This window comes from Thermobia domestica, chromosome 9 (assembly GCF_964235325.1).
Source record: "Thermobia domestica chromosome 9, izTheDome1.hap1.1, whole genome shotgun sequence".
Taxonomy (NCBI): Eukaryota; Metazoa; Arthropoda; class Insecta; order Zygentoma; family Lepismatidae; genus Thermobia; species Thermobia domestica.
In genome coordinates, this window is record NC_137462.1 from 42,469,748 (window position 1) to 42,494,836 (window position 25,089).

The 25,089-nt window shown below is 36.8% G+C and overlaps 1 protein-coding gene across 6 annotated transcripts in view; it reads left to right on the forward strand.

The window, feature by feature from the left end:
* Window positions 1–25,089, forward strand: part of gry (trafficking protein particle complex subunit 11 gry) — a 98,986-nt gene that overhangs the window by 72,315 nt on the left and 1,582 nt on the right. For all 6 annotated transcript variants that reach the window (XM_081770988.1, XM_081770987.1, XM_081770986.1 and 3 more), the window contains 6 exons: window positions 1,692–1,924; window positions 4,445–4,596; window positions 10,447–10,665; window positions 16,087–16,244; window positions 18,989–19,217; window positions 23,585–23,770. In XM_081770988.1, coding sequence (XP_081627114.1) covers window positions 1,692–1,924; window positions 4,445–4,596; window positions 10,447–10,665; window positions 16,087–16,244; window positions 18,989–19,217; window positions 23,585–23,770 — 1,177 coding nt within the window. The remainder of the gene's footprint in view (window positions 1–1,691; window positions 1,925–4,444; window positions 4,597–10,446; window positions 10,666–16,086; window positions 16,245–18,988; window positions 19,218–23,584; window positions 23,771–25,089) is intronic.

Sequence of the window (25,089 nt, forward strand, 5' to 3'; positions counted from 1 at the left end):
TCCTCCTTAAATAAACTATACCGGGTGTACCAAAAGTCCGGAGCTACAGGCGAACTCCTATTTAAAGATAAGAAAGTATGGAAACAGAGGAATGCTATTGAAAATAGGTGTTTTTAATCTAAAATTGTGAAATTTTTATGAGCACTTCGGACTCCACATTGGTAGTGGCGCCCAATGTTAAATGAAAAAAATGCAACGTTTCCAATTCACCCTGCTGTTCGAAGTAAACGTAAGGGCACGCAAAAATAACACGGAGAATGTGCACATTGTTGTGTGAAGGAACCTAAAACATTTCTATCTGTTTCCCAACAATGTTGGTAAGGTGAGAGCCAAAGGGAATAGCCTGCTGAATTGCAAACGTTGCTTTTTAATTTAACTCGCCTTACCAGTTTTGAGCCCAAACTTCTGGTGCGATTAGAAAAACTTTACATTTTAAATTGAAAACTACTATTTCCAACAACTTTCATATCTTTCAATTTTTTCGTACCTTTATTCATAACGGAGCTGGCATATGGCCCCAAACTTTCGAAACACCCGATATATTAAGTATGCCTTTCTTTCCAGACCATTTTAATTGTTCATGAGAGATGAATATCTTGATGTATTTTGTTTCGGTTACGTTTATAATGTGTTTGTGATATTTTAGGTTAAGTGATTTGTAAGATAGTAACTTAGTTAGCAGCTTTTTTCATAACATTATTTGCTGTTTATATTTTGTCAGTTATGAACGAATAAGTATGTGGGTTCTGTGAACCTATTGTTCTTTGTTCAGTGAAGAATTAAGAAAGAGAGCAAGAGACACTCCTTAAATGATATGCTTATCACTGTATATGGTTAGTTATATTAATTATTTACGGTAAATGTACCAGAAGGTTTTCGTATTTTATTAATATGTAATTACGACAGTACAACCACCTTTCTTTGCACTTTCAGTATGTCGGTTGAGTTGAGTTGATTTTGAGTTTAACGTTCGTTTCAGCAGCGAGGTTATACGAGACGGGACCTATTGATAACGTGGGTTGAGTTCATGTTTATGGTATTTTGGCTCTAGATTGATAATATATTGGTTCATTATTTCTTAGTCGAGAAGTTTTTTTATTTAATTTTTCATGTATTACGCAAAACATTTTAAATTGTACTCTGTTCTTTGTTGCAATGAAAATGAAATGAAGTCTTTAAATTTTTCATCCCACGGTTAGGTCGGCAAGGAGACGGTGATGATGGGAGAAGAATAATATGATGGAAACCCCGAGAAAACCCACGCACACCTTGTTTGTCCACTACAAACTCACTTGGCGTGAACTGGATTGGAACCAGGGACCCCAGGCACCAGAGGTGAACGCTCTACCATTGAGCCACGCGGCCCCTTTCTTTGTTATTGCTTACTAAGATTGTAGCAGTGGATCCATGAAATATTGTTTTGATTGAGAAGTTTGCCCCTCTCACTGCTTGTTGTTAATGGCGTCGCTCAGCTACAGTAAGAATGTGTTCGTCAGATGTTATCTTCTGAAGAACTATATCTGAGGTGTCCCAAGCAGTAAGGGCAACGCTAATTCTTTGCTTGCTTCTAACTCAAAAATGATTGTAACAGTGTAATATTCGCATAATAGTGTAATACTGTAATATTCAGTTGAGTATATGGTTATTTCTGTAAACGAATAGAAGTAAATTATTATATGTTCTTCCAATAGGAGGCCGCTTCCTAACGGGATTGATTTTGACAATATAAAGCAGATCACAACAGCAGAAATCACACTTCGAGATTCCAAATTAACACTGGAAGTATCTCATGATTCTCCAGCTTTAGTGGGCGAGTGGTATCCCATCACAGTGTCCGTAATTAATAACGAAGAGAAAGAGGTCAGAGGGATTATGCTGAATTTTGAGCTAGTAGGTGGCGACGAAGTCAGTATTGAACAATCTAGTAAGTATAAAGCTAGTGCTCTACTTTTCGTTAGCGGATGTAATTCTGTATTCTGTTAGAACCTTTCTATTTCAAGTGTGCCCTCGAAAAATATGTGAAACATACTTCGGCCCCAACCCCGACGATCTCTTACGGAGGAAATCTTCCATTTGCGTTGGGGGAAGAAATGAATGACTTTGGCTATGTTGCCAATTTGTCATTCAGTCGTGTGGTCTTGGCGAGTGAATATCGTAGGATACGTAGAAGCCCGTGAAATACTTCAGTGCGGCAATTCTTTCCGTATCCAACTATTGATGAATTTCGGCCACAGCAATTTGTCCCTCGTCTTTCGAGGGAGGAACGGGAAAAACATATCGACACCAGCGCCAGCAGGGGCACACTTGAAATAGAAAGGCTCTACCAGCAAGGGAGAACGGGAAAAACATATCGACAGCAGCGCCAGCAGGGGCACATATGAAATAGAAAGGCTCTACCAGCAAGAGAGGAACGGGAAAAACATATCGATAGCAGCGCCAGCAGGGGCACACTTGAAATAGAAAGGATCTACCAGCAAGGGGAGAACGGGAAAAACATCGACAGCAGCGCCAGGAGGGCACACTTGAAATAGAAAGGCTCTACCAGCAAGGGGGAACGGGAAAAACATCGACAGCAGCGCCAGCAGGGGCACACTTGAAATAGAAAGGCTCTACCAGCAAGAGAGGAACGGGAAAAACATATCGACAGCAGCGCCAGCAGGGGCACACTTGAAATAGAAAGGCTCTACCAGCAAGAGAGGAACGGGAAAAACATATCGACAGCAGCACCAGCAGGGGCACACTTGAAATAGAAAGGCTCTACCAGCAAGAGAGGAACGGGAAAAACATATCGACAGCAGCGCCAGCAGGGGCACACTTGAAATAGAAAGGCTCTACCAGCAAGAGAGGAACGGGAAAAACATATCGACAGCAGCACCAGCAGGGGCACACTTGAAATAGAAAGGCTCTACCAGCATTATTTGGACCAGTGATGGCCAAAAGCGAACTGCGAATAGCAGTGAAAGAATGTATGGTTTTTTTCTCTCTTATGAAAGAATGTATGGTTTGTTCTTCTCTTTTAACTTCTGTGTAACAAGAAGAGTATAGCTGGCCATCATAATAGACCTGAATTGAGACTTAACTGTAAAAATATTTTCTGTAGCCTTTTAGTTACAAAACTATTCTGCAAAGTAAGGTCATTGGTACCAGGTTGATTTTTAGAAAAGTGCAGATTTCATATTGTTAGTTTCAAACATTCGTAGCCCAGGTCCTAATTAGTGTAGACACATGAAACCAGAAGCAGAAAACGTAGATTAGAATAAAGATTTTGAAAAAAAAAATATATACGACTTAACGTACATTCAACCAATTTTCTACTAAGAACAAGTGTAGTTCATATTTTGTTTTGGCCCATAGTGCATTATAAATTGGTCTTGATGCTCTAGACTATCCTCTTCAAATGTGAGTTGCTGTATCAAATGGAAACTCTTTGTGTTAATTACAAGGATTCGAATAGTTGGTGGGAGTTTAACGCCCCGTTTTAGTTCGATTTAACATGTAACTCAAGCCATATGATTTCCAATCAAGAATCAAACCCGGATTTCGCGTCCCAAATGAAATGAAATAAAATAAAATCTTTAATTTGACGACTCATGCTTATGCCTTTTAGGCTAAAGGAGATGGGTGGTTCAGGGATGCAAACTGGTCAGTAAAAGTCAGTATTTTTAAAATAAGTCAGTAAATACAGTATTTTAGGCCCTTTAAAAGGTTAAACAAAAAATTCAAGCAAGAAAATACTATATTGCTAGTTGTAAGCATGTTTTCAACAAGTCGTCTTTGGTTTCTAAGCCTCTGTTAAAACATTTGGAGTGTTTGAATCCTTAAGAAAGAAAGAAAGAAAGAAAGAAAGAGGACAGCTGAAAAAAAAATCATCAAAATAGCTGAAGCTTTGCTTATTTCTTACAAAGAAGACACACTTGTGGATGAGTGGAGACTATTAAGGTTAGAAGACGATGAGATCACAACTGGTGAAAAAAGAATAAATGTTTTTTTCCAAAAGATTAACATTTTAGGAGAGCATAAATTTCCAACGGTGTTAAAAATTGTGAAAGCAGCCCTCTCACTTTCATATGGCTCAGCTGAAGTTGAAAGGGGGTTTCAAGCTCCCTACCCATTATGACCCCTAATAGGGCTAACATGCTTATTTGCAGATTAAAAGAGCTCTACATGAGATACATGATGGGAAGGCTCATCTTATATAAGGAGCTTTTAGATCTGGCAGATACTGCTTACAAGAATTATAGAGAGTTCTTCTTCTTCTTCTTCTTATTATTATTATTATTGTCAGCTTAACCTGAAGTATGTTTCCCATGGTTTTGTGGAACATAAAAAAATCTTACTTTCTTAATTCATTAACGTACTGAAAGATTTGTAATTAAAAATATTAGTTACTACTCTGAAGTTTTAAATCTTATAATTGCTTTTTCTTTGTTTCATTCTATTGTAGCACAACTGTGTGTTGATGTGAATGCAGATCCAAGTACTTTTAACACTCGCTCTTTAGAAATAGAAAGTGGTGACCTTTTAAAAGGTCATAAGAATGAAAAGACATTTTATTTAAGAGCACATTGTGCAGGAAATAGGAATATTTCGATCAAGGTAAAATATCTTTAAAATTCCTTTTCTTCTCTCTTAGAATAATACTTTTATATTTTTTTGCTGATGTGTTTCGTAAAGTCGTAAGGAGTAAGTTACAAAATCAGCCAATGTACTTGAACATATTTTACACGTACTGACTTTAATCCTAGTATGATATGTTTCAAATTATCTTGCTATTTTCAATTGAACCTTGTACATAGAATGTTTTTCTTTATTTTTGAAAAAATGAATTCGTATTGCGTTTTATACTCCTTTTAAACTGTGTCATGATAACGCTGTTGCTTCGTAGAGTCACTGACAGACACCTTTAGCCAGGGGTAAAAGTGAATCTGAAAAAGTAGGAGAACGATAGGTAGCAGCATGACGTCACGCCGTCCCCCTGTCTATCTTTGCCCATTGTAATTTTTTAGGAACTGGGGGGACGCTGTTCATATTTTTGCAGGTGGGGGACGGCGTTCCCCGCGTTCTCCCTCACTTTTTACCCCTACTTTTAGTTGTAAAATTGTTATTAAATGGCAAGTGTTATAAATTTCTCTCAGTATACAGGGCTTACTTTCCATATAATTTCTTTTGTGGTATCTAACTTGCGCGTTTCGACAACCATAGTAAGACTTTTTGGACATACAAGCCTAATGTGTATAGGCATATGTGGTGTTCAATATCAAGAAAATATTTCTATCACCATATGCTATGGAAAGAGACATCAATATGGTGCTGGTTGAGAGTAGAGCCTTGTTCAAAAATTCTTAAACACCTGTTTATCTCTCACAAGGGAAATCTTATATATATATATATATATATATATATATAAAACTAACTAACTAACTAACTCTATGGCCTATGGAACCCGGAGGTTCAGTACCGCGTTCACAAAAGCTCTCCACTGACTTCTATCCTTAGCTAATTGCATCCAGTTTCTACTTTGTATTCCTATCTCTCCGAGATCCATCTTAATATTATCCTCCCATCTGCGCCTAGGTCTTCCTAATGGTCGTTTTCCTATGAGTCTACCAGTCAAGACTTTGAAAGCGTTTCTGCTTTCTTCCATTCTAGCTACATGACCTGCCCACCTAAGCCTCCTAGAATTGACGACCCTAACAATGTTGGGTAAACCGTATAAACTATGTAGTTCCTCGTTATGAAGCTTCCGCCATTCCCCATTCTCGTTCCTCTTGGGTCCGAATATTCTTCTCAGGATCCTGTTCTCAAATACTTTCAGTCTATGTTCTTCCCTCAGAGTAAGCGACCATGTTTCGCAACCATACAGAACAACAGGCATGATTATCGTTTTATATATTTTAAGCTTCAAATTCCTCGACAGAATTCGCGACGACAAGAGATTTTGAACCGAATAGTAACACGAATTCCCTGCTTTTAGTCGACATTTAATTTCTTCGTGAATATGATTTTCGTCTGTTAATATTGATCCTAAATATTTGAAAGTATCCACTTTATCAAAAGTATTATTTAATATTTTAACGCCTCCACAATTTGCCGTATTACGGTCCCGACGCACTTCCACGTATTTAGTTTTCTCTGCATTTACTTCTAAACCCATGTCCCTGCAAGCGTTTAATAAGATCTCTGCATTTCTTTCTACTGTTCTCCTATCATCCCCTATTAAATTTACATCATCAGCATATGCCATAACCTGGTGAATGCCGTTCAACTCTAGGCCCTGGTTGCTATCTTTGATTTTCCTTATGGCGTATTCCAGCACAAAGTTAAATAATAATGGCGACAACGCATCTCCTTGTTTCAGGCCATTTTCGACGTGGAAGCTCGTGGACAAAAATTTTCCTACCCGGACTTTACTTTGGGATTCACTTAAACATATCTTAATTAATCTAATTAGCTTTCTCGGTATTCCAAGCTCTGTAAGAACGTTGTATAACGTTTCTCTCCTAACCGAGTCGTAAGCCTTTCTAAAATCAATAAATAGTTGATGTACCGGGGTATTGTATTCCCACTTCTTTTCGAGTATTTGGCGAATGGTAAATATTTGGTCGATAGTTGACCGATTTCGTTTAAATCCGCACTGATAATCTCCAATAATTTCATCTGCGTATGGGGCCAATCTTGCTAACAGAATATTTGAAAGGATTTTATAGGATGTTGACAGAAGAGAAATGCCTCGATAATTATTACAGTCAGTTTTGTCGCCTTTCTTGTGAATTGGAACAATGATTGACTCTTTCCACTCTTGTGGCAATTCTTCCTTGTTCCAGATAAGGAGAATGAGTTTGTGTATCTTGTTCCACAATTTTTCGCCTCCAGCTAAAATTAACTCAGCCGGAATTTCATCTACACCCGGAGATTTGTGTTTCTTTAATTTCTTTATAGCGGCTTCCACTTCTATTCGATTGGGTTCTGGAATATACGGTTCTGCGGTGTGTATCTCCTTTTCTCCACGCACATTAGTTTTTGTCTGCGTGTTCAGCAAATCGTCAAAGAAATCTTTCCATCTGTTTAAGAGGCTATCCGTATCAGTGAGAACTGTTCCGTCAGATTTCTTTAATATATAAGCACGAGGTTGATAGCCTTTCTTAAATTCGCTGATCCCCTTATACATGTCCCGAATATTTTTATTTTTACTATTATCTTCAAGTTCCTTAATTTTAGCTTTCAAAAAATCCCGTTTCTTTGTTCTAAAAGTTTTGGAAGTTTCCCGCCTGATATCTGCGAAATTTTGTGTAGTTATTTCATTCGGATTTTGTAGCCAGCGTAATTTTGCCTGTTTTCTCTTCTCTGCTAGTTTAATGCATTCCTGGTCGAACCATGGTTTGTTCCTACGTATTTCCGCGTGTCCCAATTTTTCTATTGCTGAACTTTTAATGCTATCTCTAATTTCAATCCAAGTATCCTCAACACTAGTGCACTCCGAGTCTTCTAAAACCGAGAATCTATTCGAAACTTCAATCTGGTATTCCTCTCTTACCTGGCTCTCTTCTAATTTCTTTAAATTAAATCTCTCCGTTTTCGGACATTGAGTATTACCTTTATTCAACGATAATCTCTCCCGTATTATCGCTGCTACCAGGTAGTGATCAGTGTCGCAATCAGCCCCTCTAAACGACCGTACGTCAATTATGCTAGATTGTCTTCTTCTATCTACTAAAACGTGATCAATTTGATTATGTGTTTTTCCGTCTGGTGATGTCCAAGTGTATTTATGAACGTCGCGATGTGGGAATTTTGTACTCTTCACGATTAGGTTTTTGGATGTTGCAAAGTTCACGAGTCTAACACCGTTGTCATTACTTTCCTTATGCAAACTTTCGTTCCCTATAATCGGTTTGAAAATATCCTCTCGTCCTACCTTCGCATTGAAATCCCCTAATAGAATCTTCATATGGTATCGCGGGAGTTGGTCAAATATCCGTTCCACTTCTTCGTAAAAACTGTCTTTTACATCGTCACCCTTATCTTCAGTTGGAGCATGTACATTTAAAACAATAATATCACACCACCGTCCCTTAAGAGTAATAAAAGAAAGTCTGTCAGTAACAAATTCAACCCGTTTAATTGCTGGTAATATTCGTTTGTGAACGAAAAACCCTGTTCCTAACTGGTGATTTTTATTTCCTTCCCCGTAAAAGAACGTAAAATTTCCGGAATTCTCAGATCCATTTCCTTCCCACCTAACTTCCTGAACTCCTACTAAGTCCATCCTGTATTTCTCTAACTCACTCGTTACAGATTTTAACGCGCCTGCCCTATAAAGACTTCTAATATTCCATGTTCCAAATCTCATGTCCATTTTCTTTTGCTGAGGTCGTGCCAAGTTATCAGTCCTTGTCCGAGGCTTTTGTGAATATTTCTGAACAAGTACCTTTTTTTACAGGATGAGGGTGTTAGCCTTACCCAAACCCCCAAGCTGGAGGACCACTCCTAGTCGTCTGTCCGCGACTGCTTATTCAGTATATTCGCAGCTAACCTCTATATCTAGAGGCCTTCTCCTCGATCCGCAACCTGAGGACGCGCCATGCCGTGGTGACAGGAACCCACGTTACACAGATATATATATATATATATATATATATATATATATATATATATATATATATATATATATATATATAGATTATTTGTGAGAGTAGAGAGTTATTAAGAGAAAGCTGAGCCTTCAAGTTCTATCAAATACGACTAAGTACATTACATGTAAAGCATAATAAATATTATTAATAAAATAATTCATTTTGTAACCTGTATACCCACATTTTTCAAGCAAATGAGAACGATAATTTTCATTTAGCGTTCCACGATTGTGCCCGTTAGGCTAAGAGAGCCTGGATGATTAAGGCAAATGAATAATGATGGAATAATTGGTGGAATGAGAATGTGGGAGAAAAAGGCAGTATTCCGACAAAACCCATGGAAACGATGTTGTCCACCACAAATTTTCCTGGCCGGGAATCGAACAAGGAACCCCAAGCACCAGAGGTAGACTCTCTATCACTGAGCTGTCATGCCCCCCAGCCAATGAAAATATTCACAAAGGTTTCATAAAGGTAAAATACCTTGTTGCTATAGGGAATTCAAATAATCTGCTAAGTATAAAATGAAACCTTTTACCTCAGGTTGTTTGTTTAATTTCTCTCTGAAATTAATATAATACCAAACTACGCGCTAAACTATTGCAAACTTCTTCAGAAAAAAATAAAGCTCCAAACAGCAGCCGAATGCGAAACATCCTTTATTTTGTTTAATGCATCTTATTTTAAATTCCTTAAATCCATTCCAAAAGTGTGAAAAAAACTAAAATCATTTGTTCGGACTAACAAATCTCCTTCGTATTGATAATGATTGCGATGGAAAGTCATTAAAGCTCTCGATATTTTAAAACAGGAAAAAAAGTCTCTTGTCGCGAATTCTGTCGAGGAATTTCAAGCTTAAAATATACAAAACAATGATCATGCCTGTTGTTCTGTATAGTTGCGAAACATAGACACTTACTCTGAGGGAAGAACGTAAATTGAAAGTATTTGAGAACAAGATCCTGAGACGAATATTCGGACCCGATAGGAACGGGAACGGGGAATGGCGGAAACTTAATAACGAGGAACTGCATAATTTATACGATTTATCAGACATTGTTAGGGCCATCAAATCTGGAATGCTCAGGTGGCCAGGTCATGTAGCCAAGATGGAAGAAAGTAGGAACGCTTTCCAAGTCTTTAACTAGAAGACCAATCGGAAAACAGCCATTAGGAAGACCTAGGCACAGATGGGAGAACAATATTGAGATGGATTTTGCAGAAATAGGAATACAAAGTAGAAACTGGATCTGATTGACCAAGGATAGAAGTCAATGGGGAGCTTTTGTGAACACGTCATTGAACTTTCGGATTCCGTAAACCATAGAGTTAGTTAGTTAGTTAATAAAAATGTCATATTTTGTTTGGTGACAAGACATGATCATAGGTGTAAATGGTGGGTGTCAAGGAAGGATAGGTGTGAAAGATAAAATAAGCTTGGCCCATCTACATAGTGGATATTTTGCTATGTAGATAGAGCCAGCTCATTTTTGTTCCCATAACCATTCTTTTCTTGCCTCTTTCATAATGGCTATGTTACAAGACAAAATATTACGATTTCTGTGTATATTATTATTATTATTGTTCTATAAGTTTAATGTAGAATTTAGGAGTAGTATTTCTATATTAAAATGCAGAAATTAGAGATAACCGAAGCTATATCTGTCCAGTTCCCCTCTGTAGAGACGTTAGCAGTGTGAAAGTGTAGACAAAAAATGAAAAATCTGTTTATTTTAAAGTTGATTAATTTAATTATTTATTTAAATTCCCATCTGTGTTCCAGTTTGTACTATTCTGTCTTCCATTTTTTTAGGCAAGCTATACAGTTTTTCAGCCTGGGAACAACACGTGTGTAGCTGAAACCAGCATTGTGTTATCAGTTCAGAAGCCATTTGATATTTCAGCGAAGTTTTTCTCTGTCAAGTTCGAACCTGTTAACAAAACTTTCGCACAGGAGCCTTTTATCATGATGCCAAATATTACTTGTCTTTCACAGTGGCCCATAATAATTGAAACAACAAATTTAGAACTGGTATGTATAATTGTTTTTGGTTGTACTGCAAAACGTACTCAAGATATGCAAAAGGTTCATGTCTGTAAATGCGTAGGAAGAAAACATCACTGTTATTAATAATTATTATGTACAGTTATGTTTAAAAAATCTGCCTCACTCCCCTCCCTTTGGAAAGCCTATATCTGAAATTAAACAAATGTGGGTTTTCTTTGGCCAATTGAGATTTTAATTAGAGCAAAAGGATTGTAGTTTTTACCTGTAGTTGCCAGAATATGGGCTTGTAGAGAAAGTGGTTGCCCAAAATTTGTTCTTGTTGCATGTGAGTGTATACGTTCAAAATTTATTTTATGCCATACGCGATTTGTATATTCCTTTCCTTTTGTGTTCATACCTGAACAATTTCATTAGCCGTCTTTTAACATTAATGTCTTCGGAATGAACAAATCAATTTGTATGCAGTCTCTGCAATTGGAATTATGTTGTGGTTTGTTGCAGTTTGGCATCTTTTGAGTACCGGTGCTATACGAGACGTAGACCTAGTTTAAGGTGAAATTTGGACTACCGGAATACATTCAAATTTTAATGCTAACTCAAAGGAAATCGAGCCCGGGACGACGTACACCAAAAGTGCTCGCGTAGCCGCTAGACAAGCTGGAAAGGATAACTTAAATTATGAGTCATTATATTTTAGTAAATTCATTTATTCAGAATGAATTAAAAAAAAAAAAAAAAAAAAAAAGTGCGTCAGAAGGTAGGGATTTGTACGTTAGTCATACCTGACCAGAGTCATTATTCATTGAAATGGGCTTCAAATACACTCAGTAGTCACGCTGGTAAAGTAGGACCTCCAACCTTTTTTGTTAACTAATTTAATGTATGAGAATTCTTTTTTCCACTTTGTCTCAGAAAGCTTGTCCTTCCACGATACTAGTTAAAATGTAGTATGGTACTGTCTAGAGTCATCTGCATACTGCAACCAAACTCAAGTGATTTAGTGCTACAGGATACCCGTGAAGTCTTTATGCAATTTAAGAGTGTTATAGCTTGAATACGGCTACGTCTACCATTCGAAAGAGGAAGTGTTCGAGTTCATACACGTATTTTATCAAATTTGAACAGGTAGTGCTGTCACATGTACACTACATGAAAGAGTTGGGTTTATATGGCTTGATATTTTCTCAGTTAACATTAAAAGTAGGAGTAGTGGTAGATTTTTACCACTTCCGATTTTAGTATAGATAAATTAGAATGGAGGTGGGACGTTTAATTCATTACAGAAAACCGATTCTCGCTATCACTTACCGTTTTTATTCTGCAGCGATCAACTTTGAAACCGAAAATGGTTGATTTCTGCAACTTCCGGTATGAATAGAACGGTAAAAGAGAAAATAGTACCTATTCTTACAACGCTAAATCGATTTAAAAAAAAATATCTTCTTGTTATCTCTTATCATTTCTGTGAAACTGGAAGTTATTTGTAGATTCCTATCACTTCGGGTTTTAGTAGTGAGTGTAGGGTGGACATAAAATGAATTCTTGGAACGCTTAATTGATTGCGGGAAACCGTTTTTCGCTATCTAGTACCGTTTTTGCTCTATAGTAATCAACGTTAAAATTGGAAAAGGTTCATTTCTACTACTTCCGGTGGATGAATTAGCTCTATCGATGAACTCGATTCCTTACTTTTGATCCTCTACATCCTGGACAAAATTGATCTTAAGATTGTTTTTGGATCCCGGACGGATGGACACACGGACAGACAGTTGGTAAACCAAACTCCTTTAAGAAAAAAAAATACAAATTTGTTATATAATCCAAAATAATTATAATCACCTACATTAAGTTTCTAGTTTACAGATGTTCAATGTAGCTTCCTTCGGGCGTACGATACACATTCAGCCGAAATTCGTACTTTTCGCATACCTTGAACACGGACAAGAGTTGGTGACTTGACTGGTAATTGAGGGAGTGTCAGTAATTTGTGTCAGTCCTATACATTAATGACATCTTCCACCAGCGAAACGAACAATCCGTTAAACTGTACGTATTTCATCCGTTTTCAAGCTACAACACACTCAGATCGAATGAAGATTTTGGAAACATTCTGTATGTAGAATAGGGCAGAAAGTGTTCATAATTTCATAATGGCTCGAGGATAATTTAAAGAAAAAGAATTGTTACGATTGTGTTTACTATTAGCTTTTACATCGTGGTTTATATTTACATCTGAATTTGGAAAATAGATTACCCAAGTGTAAATTTGACTATTAAGATTGGATAATGTGATTAAGTAAGTAAATCATATGTTTGGCATAAAAGAGTTTGTTCTTACGGCCACAGTAATCCTGATGATGGTGGAATGTTTGCTTCCTTATGATTCGGATGTGTGTATATATTATTTACGTGTCTTATTCTGGAACTTAGGATCAATACTTAGAATTTACACTGTATATAAATTGGTTATGTAACCAAATGGTAAGTCCACGCGCTTTTGCTTTAAATAATCCTTGCTTCAATCCACCGTGAACGCATAGCATTTTTCATGCTAATCCAACATTGTGAGGCAATTGAAGAGTTACTTAAGTTCAGAAGAGCGAACACTGATCTTCAAAAGCAGAAATAACGATGATAAAAGCGACCAGTAGGACCTGGACTTTTTAAAAGTATATATGCGCATGAATATTAGTGCATATTCTATTGGTATTCGCATGTTTCTGTATATATTTGAAGTTACGAATTATTTTTGTACTTTTAGGGTCTTAAATCTCTAGTTTCATGTGTATTGGACATCCCTTAAGAAAGTATTTGTGCTATCCTTTGGAATACTTTTTTCTATCATTAGAAAAGATAAGTGTTTATCAAGATAGTAAATTCATTAATGGACATTTTTCGTCAAATGTTGAAATAATTAATCGTCTGGAAACTCAGGATGCAGCCTTCTACGAACTACTCCAACTTGCTAAGAAAACAACTTATTTAAGTTCTGTTCTAGCTGAAACTGGAAAAGAGATTAAAGGGAAGTTTGGTAAGGCGTTTATCTCAAATCCAAGGTTAGGAAAGACCGAGTCAACCAACCAGTACGTGTGTGGATGCCAGATGAGTGTTTCAAGTTTTCTGTGTTATTGTGTGAATATTGTAAGGATCCCCACATCACGACAGACGCACGTGTCAACGCAACACGTGCTATTGATTGTAAACAACCTAGCAGACAAGAAGCCGACACGAAAGACACCGAAGAACGCCGAAAGAAGACGGACCTCACGGAAGGACCCGAAGAGGACAAATAAAAGGACCACCGAGGGACCCAGCATCAGTCGTCCAACTGATCGAATCACCTACACCGCCCTGAGGTAACACTGGACTAGGGGTACACTAATCCTTTCCCGAGGTCGCACTGGACTAGAGGACTCGCGAAGCTGCCTTGAGCTGAGGGGGCTATCCTTCAAGACTCACCAGAACTGGCAGGTGCCTTAAAGACTGCCTTGTTCAATCATAAATTGATGTTGGAAGGCAATTTTCGGCCTATAAACTTACCTTATAACGTAGACGACCAGAACAGACAAAAGACGACGTTTGGCATCAAAAAACCTTTAAACATTTCCATTAGTATATTGTAGAAACTCATTCTGAACATGGTAAATATTGTAAACAAATGAATCTGAAAGCAAATAATCTCTTTCTTAAGTGCATATTTTGTAAGATTTTAGTGTATATTTTCATTTTTTATTTATTTATTTTATTTTATTTTATTTTATTTTTGTAAGTACATATAAATTCGGGCCGTACTTATCAGACATCACCAAGCTAGAAGGTGATCATAACTCTTCGTTGGCTGTAAGACCAGAGAGTTTATTATTATTACAAAATAAATTTGATTGATGCTCTCAAATTTTGTTCCGGATATGTGTAAACAACCTCAAGAAATGACATGGTATGGGCGCTATTTCGATTAGGCCAGGGGAAACGGTGGCTAAGTGGTAGAGCGTTTACCTCTGGTGCGTGGGGTCTTTTGTTCGGTCCCAGCTCGCGCCAAGTGAACTTTGTGGTGGACAAACATCATGTGCGTGAGTTTTTCTCGGGTTCTCCCGATTCCTCCCACTTTCTTCATTCCTCCATTTCTCATTATTACCATCTCCTTTAGCCTAGCCGGTATAAGCGTGGGACGTAAAACTTAAAGATTTCATTTTTTTTTTTCGATTGGGCCGCCAACATTGTGAATCGCTTCACATCTTAATTTCTATTATAGGAGAGTGCGCTGGAAAATTGGCATAGGTATTCTCACCCCTTTCTGTTACCACCCACATACATATGGTTCGTACGCAGCTCTAGGTGAGACATTGCTTTAGAAGTGCAAAGGAAAATCATCGGACTGACATCAATGCTCTTTACTGGTATGCCAATAAACGGAATAACATGAGTGCATGTTTATTGCTGTTTTTCGTGGTAAAAGCGCGGCGGTGTGTCATGATGCTGCATCTATGTGAATGCACACATTTGGAATGTTCTGTTCATACAGTGGGATATTTGTGCAGTGAATGGGAATAATAATGCTTGATTGTAAGTACTAAAGCATTTACGTTTACGTATTTGTTAACTAACGTATCACCAACTTGTCTGCATACTCAAACTTCGCAACAGCCACGAACCTTTTTAGAAAAGTTACCATGCAGTAGTCGCAACGTTCCTTTGACCCGCTAAGGCGATAAATAGTGGTTCGTATTTGACTACTGTCAAAGTCGTCTAATGTGAATATTTATTTTCACTTGCCACTGGTGAAGTTCATACACTTTCCATCAGTCTTTCATCCAATATTTTGCAAGATTAGTGGTTGGTAGTGAGATGTACTCAGTCCTTACGATGGCACTAGCTATCACTTTGTGGGGCGGATGTTTTTTTGACAAGTTATTTGACTGATGTCACTCAGCATTTCATTCATTACTTTCACTGAAGTGTTCTTGCTGGTGTTGAAGTCAAGTTTCCTCTCGAGCCTTGTAATTTAGAACGAGATATTACGTCATGAATACACGTTTTACCGATTGTCGAATTATATTCTCCCTCGACAGTGTTTAACAATTCTGACATAGGTAAACTTTGCCTGGAAAGTGATCCTAATACCAACTTCCATGACATTGGACTTCGCACATATTTAATCTTAATCGTGGAAGAAGAAGCCATAAGAGTGCTAAGCAATGTACAGCGCTTAGCTACAGCTTATGCCCACAGATCTCAGTGGCGTATCGATTGTATTTATATGCGCCCGAAATGTGTTATATATATTTTCGCTATTTTAATTTCTATGAATATATATTTAGATTTTTCTCTTTTTACTTAGCATTAGTAATAACCAAACATAATTTCAAAATTTGTAAATATTTTAAATATTCAGAAGTAAACATTAGAAAATATTGGAATTGAATTTATTTACTTATTTTTTTAAAGTCAGAACACGTAGTATCCGTCGACGGGAATCTGAGTTCACAACTTGAATCCCATAGTTTACAATGTGGAGAAGTAGGTGCTGAAGCTTATTGCTTGACCATCAACCAGGCTAGTGATCAACAAGTTTCTGTAGGGATGTATACAGTAAAATGGAAACGGTAAGTTCTTTATCTGATAAATTGTTTGTGTAAAACGATACTGATTTTAGTTAAATCCTATTCGGACCAATATTTGAACCTATATTTCCTCCACCCTAAACTCCTAAAGACATCGTCGGAGCTTCAGCGTCTTCTCCCATATACATTTTTTTTAGTTACATAAAGAATGTAAGAAGAATCTTATTTACGTACAAGAAAAAACTGAAGCCCTGACGATATTTGTAGGAGTTTAAGTGGGCAAAATATCGGTTCAAATATTGGTCTGAATAGGATTTAACGCAACTAAGATAAATTTTATTTTCATTTCAGTATATTTGTGTTTGATAGTTAAGATTGTGTAAGACTGACGATTTTTTTTTTTTTTTTTTAATATTTCTTCATAATTTACTTACTAATTGTTCCATAGTTACAATTATGAGTATAATTCAGTACCTTTCACTCTGTAATAATGAAGGTATTTTTAATTTTGTTAATTTTTATTTCTTACCGTAATAATAATTTTTGTTCCCATCTTTTCACATAAATACAGTATTACATTAATAGAATATGGTTTGTTATAAATTTATATAGAAATGCATTTAAATACTATTAAATTAAGTGCTGTTTTAAATACTAGAATCGTTTGTTGAATGAAATGAAATGAAATTTCTAGCTTTACGTCCTGTGATTATGTCCTTTAGGCTAAAGGAGACGGGGGATTTACTGAAAATGATGATTGTAAAAGAATGGATGGGAAAAATGAAATCTTTAAATTTTACGTCCCACGGTTATGCCGGCTAGACTAAAAGAGACGATGGTGATGAGAAATGAAGAAAGTGGGACGAAATGGAAGAACCCCGAGAAAGCCCACGCACACGGTGTTTGTCCACCACAAAGCTCACTTGGCGCGAGCTGGGATCAAACCAAAGACCCTATGCACCAGAGGTGGACACTACCACGGAGCCACCGCGGCCCCAAGAATAATAATGTGGAAGGAAACAGGAGAATCCCGTGAAGACTCGCAGACACGATGTTGTCCTCCACAAATTTGCGTAGTCTGGGATCGAACGAAGGATTCCTACACCAGAAGTGAACGCACTACCACTGAGTCATCGTGCTTCTCACCTGTCATTTGTTGTCATCTTTTCCTTTCATTTTCCTTCTACAATACTTTCTTTTACATCCCTCAGAGGACAGTTTCTTCTCAGTGTCCTACTACTAGTTCGTTTTTCTCTGTTTAGCTATCTCTATTATTGTTCTTTGAATCCCCTAATATTTCCAACAGTCCTTCATTATTTTTTCTTTCTACACAGCCTATTTTCTCCATTCTTTTCCACGTTTTTCTTTGCTTTTATGAAATGTCTGCGTTGCATCTCCAGACAGTAGAATATTCCATAGGAAATGCTTAATGAGTCTTTATCGTTCCTTGTTATTTGCCAAACCCACAAAATAAGTGTTTTTCTTTCATTTATTTATTCTGAATGTTCTTTCGTCATGTCTGTTCATGTTTTTATTTTCTGCTCACTTCAGTATATATACACCGTCGCTTGCCTCGAATTTTCGAACACCCCCGATATTTGCGAACATGTACTGCGTACTCATAGACAACTTTGCCGCCATATGTCAGAGGTACTTCTGTCTAAAAAGCATAAAATTTTACTACAGTTGAATCGAGATACCAAAAGAATACCATTTGATATAGATGTTGCATAGTATAAACAAAAGTGTGGAAGGAGAGGCTGCATATTAGTTTTGTTTGAAAGATGTAAACATAAAGGGTGAGCGCAGTGACAGAAAGTTGAAAGAAAAAGCAATTTTCCAAATTTAGAAGTTGTTTATATCTTTTTGATATGCTAGCTAAAATACTACTATTCTTTGAAAATTGTTTACGACAGCCATATACAGCTTTCAGTGCTCAATTGTCGCTCAGTGGAGCGTATGTGTAATGTTCGTCATTGCTATTCCAGCGAGCAACAATCAAGCATACGAAACCATATATATTTTGAACTGAATAGAAATTAAGTGAAATTTCCCGTTTTACTTCTCACGGTTATACTCTTTAGGCTAAAGTAGACGGATGATTTATGAAAGTGAGTGATGATGAAGGACTTGGTGAATCCCGAGAAGACACATGGACATGATGCTGTTCACAAACTCATTTAGCATGTGATTGAACCAAGGACTTCTCACGCCACAGCTACTACCGCGCTCTCCGATTTAAAGTGGACGGGAATTTTGAACTTTCAATATATATAAATGTGTGGATTATATGAAGCCACGATGACAAAATCTTTATAAATGTACCTCCCCTTTCTTCTCCTTGAAAGTTCCACGTATACTTAATACTACTACTCTTCACTTTTTTTCTTCGGATTGCTCTAACTTAATGGTATTGCGTAAAAAGTAAATAATTTAAAACAATAGATAGTTCAGTAATTTTAACCAGTTTAAAACAGAAGGAACACACACCATTTTACTCGTATAGTTTCTCTGTACATGTCAACCTTAAGTCGCCATACAAGCAGTGTAACGTGTAAATTCTTTAATTATTGATGGAATTTAACGTCTTTGTTTGGCACCGAGATTACACGAATTGAAACCTACTTCTTAAAATGGGATCCGAACCATTACTTAGACATCATACTACACCAAGGATGAGGATTAGACAAGCTTCCACTAATATATTATTGAAAGAATGAGAAATGTGTTCATTTTTTATGCTTTATTTTGTTTGCTCTTTAATTGATGTTGGGTTTCGTCAACAGGAAGACATCTACAGCTCATCCGGCATTTGTTACCAGCAGCAGTATTACGCTACCTACTGTGAAAGTAGAAAGCATACCCCTGTACATGGAAATGCAACTTCCCGCTCATGGTTGGGTTCGAACTCCTATGACGGTTTCGTACAATGTTCGTAACCAAACCACGCGACTTATGGAATTGGAACTCACTATGGAAGCCAGCGATGCATTTATGTTTGCAGGACACAAGCAGGTACAAATTGGTAGAAACTTATTTCTGTGGAAGTGAACTGTCTGAATGTATAAACATTCAAAATAAACTGTATTTGCGTAGTTCTCTTGAGAAATGAATATATCTACACATAGTACTTTGTTTCTGGAAAAACAAAAGCCGTGCGAAAAACAAAAATACAAAAACTATGGTATTTTGTGCGTTCTAATTGGCAGCGAAGGAAAACTTAAAGTAGAAGATATTAGCTAGTTCTGATTTCTATTTACTGTATTATCTTTTAAAGCATATAATACATTCTTTGCCACTCTTCAAAAGTTTTAAATTGAAAAAAAAAAAAAAAAAAAAAAAAAACATTGCATGGGCCTATATATAGAATTAAAAATGGCTTGAGATATTGCAATTTTTTAATAACTTGAGAGAAAAAGTACCGGTACTGCGTATCACCCCAGAGAAAGCACTGTCTACATTCAGAAAGCGCACACAATTATTTTTGATACATTTCAAATTTTTTATTTTTAATAACAATTTATTGTTGCCACAAGTGTTCTAAAGTAAATAGCAGGTTTATACCATATGTCAACTGCTTTAGTTGAACAGTTTTCTTCAAAGCTCTAAAAGTTAGAACACTTACAGTAAGGATACATTTTGTTACAAATTCTACATGGTATGTGATTGTGAGCAGGGTGGATTGATTTAAATCAGTCTGATTTAAATCACTTTCAAGATTTTTTTAAATAAAAATCGTAGATTTAAATCAAATTCCGAAATAAATTAATTTAAAGTGAAAATAAGTAAAATCCCATTTCTCTTCTGTTATTTCGATAATGGAAGATAATAATCATAATACAATGAGACTCATGTACAGCACAGTATGAAAACGAGTGTCATGCAGAGGATGATTAGGGAAAATCCCGTTTTCAACGGGTAACGAGGCAATCCTCTTTTTTCTCTTCGCAACATAGGGTTTTCAGATCGTTTACTACTCCAACGGAGAAATCACCATGGACATTTAGGACGAAAATTCTTTTGTGTGCTCGTCTGTTTGTTTGTTCCCAGATAATAGGAATGTATTTAGAGGGGTCTTATCCCCTCTTTTTATATATATATATATATATATATATATATTTGGTCTAGGAATTAATTCGTGCGGTTGGTACGCACACATTGAAGCTGTAGTACAAACACAAAATACATAAATACCTTAAGAAAAATATTGTCCATCGCTAGCCACCACTTTCGCCCATCTGTCAGGCAATGTACGGATTCCGTGGCGAAAGAAGTCCTCATCCTTGGAAGCGATCCAGTCAGAGACCCATGTTTCGATATCTTCTGAAGAAGTAAACCGCTGTCCAATCAAATCGTTGTTCATGCAATCGAACAAGTAGTAGTCCGAAGGAGCAACGTCTGGTGAATACGGCGGGTGGGGTAAAACTTCCCATCCGACATTTTCTAAATAGGTTTTGACCAGTTTATCATGTCTGTTCTCCCATTCTGGTCGTGTTCTGGCCAGAGCTTGCTTCAAACGCATTAATTGTCGTCGATAACGTTCTCCATTCATAGTTTCACCCGGTTGCAGCAGCTCATAGTACACCACACCTTTCATATCCCACCATATGCACAGCATAACCTTTGCACAGTGAATATCTCGTTTTGGTTGTGATGGACCTGGTTCACCTGGTTTCACCCAGGCCTTTTTTCGTTTAGGGTTCTCGTAATGGATCCACTTCTCATCACCCGTAATAATTCGATGCAGAAACCCCTTTCTGCTCTGTCGTTGAAGCAGCAATTCGCAAATGGTTTTTCGTCTTTCAACGTCTCTGTCTTTCAATTCATGTGGAACCCAATGTGACATCTTTTGAATCATTCCCATGGCTTTCAAGCGTTTGGAGACTGTTGTTTGATCAACGCCTAATGCTGCTGCAAGTTGTTCGTGCGTTTGACACGAATCCTGCTCGAGCAATGCTGTCAATTCTTCGTCTTGAAATTTTTTTGGCTGTCCAGCTCGCTCTTGGTCTGCCAAGCCGAAATCACCACTTCTAAACCGTGCAAACCACTTCTGACACGTTCGCTCAGCTAGAGCATGGTCACCATACACTTCCACCAAAATACGATGACTTTCAGTCGCACTTTTCTGCATGTTAAAGTAATGCAGCAGGACACCCCGCAAAAACACTTTATCAAGGCACAAATTGCGCCATGTTCACTTAACTACAAACTGGTGTTGTTGACGCTTTAATCCACTGCCCTATACTACGAACGATACGCGATGACAGGGGTTTGCAACACATGTGTGGATACACGGAACTGTGGGACGCTCCGTTCGTTGCGCCATCTCTTGTCCACCCGCACGAATTAATTCCTAGACCAAATATATATATATAAATTTTATAACTTTAGGCGAAATTTAGGCCCCTGCCAAATATCAGTAACTTTTGTGAAAAAAAAGTGTCATGTTGATAAACATTGCTGTACGTTCTCCTTAATGTTTAAGAAGCATTGTTTGGGATTGAAAGAAGTTAACGATTGGGAATTAATTCAAACTTCAACCCCGATACTTCCACTTAAGTAGCATAATTAACGTTTAGTACTAATTCCTAATGGTTTTGTTTCTTCAATTCGCGACTTGTATTATACGAAGAGAAAGATTTGATGTAAATCAAAAAAATCGATTTAAATAAAAGAAAATAAAAATGATTCTTTTATACCCTAATTGTGAGACATGTACTAAGAAAGGTAAACTGTGAAAATTTTCTTCAAACATATCATAGGTGTTTTATGGAAGCACCTCGCGTAACACAGCAATATTAAGTCGATAGACTATCTCCTGCCAAATAGATCTGTGTTCTTCAGTCAACGCCGTTATCCTTTTCTGCTCGCTGCTGACTCTTAGCGGTAGAAAGTGGAAACACTGCGTGGAAACTAAACTTTGAAAATTAACCTTTAGAACTGCATGTCTCACAATAAGGTATGTTGATTAGATTTCAGACAAATTTCTGAAATCGGGTCCATCATTTTGACTTACACTGTACAATATTTTTAAGGTGTAATGAAAGAGAAAAATTTAGAAACGGGTCATTTCCCAATCCATAGGGCTCATTCGGCGGAACAAAATGATGTGTGTGCGTAAATCGTCATGTGTAGTTTTCGAGAAAACTTTTTCTTTATATATATATATATATATATATATATATATATATATATATATATATATATATATATATATATATATATATATATATATATATATATAATTTAATTATGTATTCTGCTCCAACAGATCGTTCGCTTTTTATGTACTGTATATGTTAAAAAAGAAAAGAAAGAAAACTGATAATTAGCAGATAGTATTTATTGATGTTCGTGTTGTCACATATTCCATAACAATGGTGCACATACTATTTGCAATATATAGCTTTCGAGACGCAATAGTTCGTTGTCAGTGCAACGAGAGAAATAGAAAATTTGATTTTACAGGGTGTCTATCGGTCACGAAAGTCACGAATGTTACGAAAAAGTCACGAAATCAGAAAATGGTAATGAAAGTCACAAAATTTAGCTTTTTTCCCCCTGTTCAAATGTAAGTACAGATTGGAAAATGTTGCTCTATAAAACGTCAAAGCTAACCACCAAAAATGACTATGGTTGTCTATGGTTGCCAAATCGCAAGCAAAGTAAGTTTCTATCGCATGGATGAAAATTCGTCCTAATTCGCATCCAAATCCGCTCTTAAAAATATTAGAAAATTTTATGATTTGGTAAAGAAAAGGTCACGAAAAAGTCACGAAATTTCATTTTGGAATTTTAGTAGATATCCTATTTTATTTTGTGTTTAGCACTCCTTTTAGCAGCGATGCTATATAAAATGTGGACCTACAGCTTAGCGTGGAATCCAAACCACGTGAGCTCGCCCGAGAATCGAACCCGGGACTCTCACTTACGGTAACCGCTTCGCATGAGGGTGCTCGAGATGAAGAAAAAGGATAAAAAATTAGAAATAAGTAAAAGCTATTTCCGTGAGTGTCAGTTGTTAGCCACGAATATTGATGTATGATGCATATAAAGTTAACCAAAAAAGTTTAATTTTTGAGTACTTTATTTTACATCAAATAGGCTTCCAAACTGCTGTCTTACTTTCTATATGCAGGTTCGATTTCTATTGTGTACTATATTGAATGAAATGGCTTGGAATCAAGTTTAAAATGCAGGTACCGTCTTTATAGCCCAGCTAGTGAATAAAATTCAAATGTAGAATTAAAAACGTATTTTCAGTTTATTGAAGTTGTTCTGAAAGAATACGAGAAGCGAAGTAGCCATATAAAGCTTGAAGGACACATAGTGTACTTATTCGTTTATATTTACTGTGAAAATAATGTATTTATTTTTTTCAGCTTCATCTACGAATTTTGCCTGAGTCAGTGCATACCCTGACGTACAACTTGTACCCTTTGTTATCGGGATTAGTTGCATTACCAAGACTTCGCCTAGCTGTCGCAGACGGTAGCGATATACCCATTCGACAGGCTCAGTTGGGTGAGCTTCTTGATCGACTGCTTCCTACTCACGTATATGTAATGGTAGGTGGATTATTTTGAACATAGGAAGGACATTTTTTTAAGTTGCTGTTTACCTGAAAAGATTTATATAGTGAAACCTCTAAATACCGAACACCGATGGAATATGATTATTTCTTCGTTACGGAGAGAGCACACAAATTTAGATTTCTCAGAGCTTACATGGTAATTGTATGTAGTCTGTATTAAATTAAACGGCGTGACAAACATCTTGGCATTTGAAGGCGGCGCTCCAAGTTCCTTTTAAATGCTGCTAGCAAATGAAGAGTTCTGCGGTATTGCCACGTTTATTTTGTACATATTCACCTTCTGCCACCTGATCGCGCTGTAGTTCGTCTGCTTAGCCAAACCATAGCCACACCCCTTTTTCAACCGGGAACGTCGCGTCAGAGCTTGCGTTTTGTTCGTTTAGCTGAAATGCCAAGATATTTGTCACACGCTTTAGTTATAAATCTAAATATAGCTTAATATCAGAAATACTACTCAGTTTTCGAATTACTATGTCATGAGAGATAGGTATCCTCTGTAAAGAAATAAAAGTATTATTGGAAGGTACATTTACATGGGTGTGTATTGCAGAATATCATACTTTTGGAAATCCTTGAATTCACATACTGATAGCACGAAAAGTAAACGTAATACAATAAGAACACACAACATTATTTACTAAATACTTAAAGTATATATTTACCCTGCATGGACAACGCAGACTTTTCTGGAAGGAATTCATAAACTATCATAATTGGTATATTCGGTTTACGAAATCCTTCGAGAAAAGTCTGCAGTAGCCGTCTGTAGTGTACATCCTAGTTTCTAGTTGAAATTTGCTGCACTGTCTACTGTATTAAATCGGAGACGTATTTTCATATGGCACAAAGAATTTTTGTTCTGTGCAGAATAAACTGAAAATAATTTCTGTTTACTATGATGAGGTTACTAAAATATTGGGGAAAAAGAAGACTATCCGTGTACGTAAAAGGAAGGGTTCTTTACTGTAATAATACATTCCTTTTTTGCCGGGACAAAAAGATATGTCCGTATTATGGGAATGTCCCTTAAGGGAAGTTTCACTGTGTATATACGTACGTGTATTGTATAGGGTGATAATGAACTATACCGACAAACTTTAAGAGGTGATTCTACACATCAAAATAAGACCTATGGCAAAAAGTGCATAGTTTCAGAGCTAGGGCTGTCCAAAATCGCGAAAAAGCCAAATTTCAAGAGGCCCTGAAACTGCATTTTTCGCCACAGGTCCATATGAACTTTTTCTCTTATTTTGATGTGAGGAATCGTCTCTTAAAGTTTGGTGGTATAGTTCA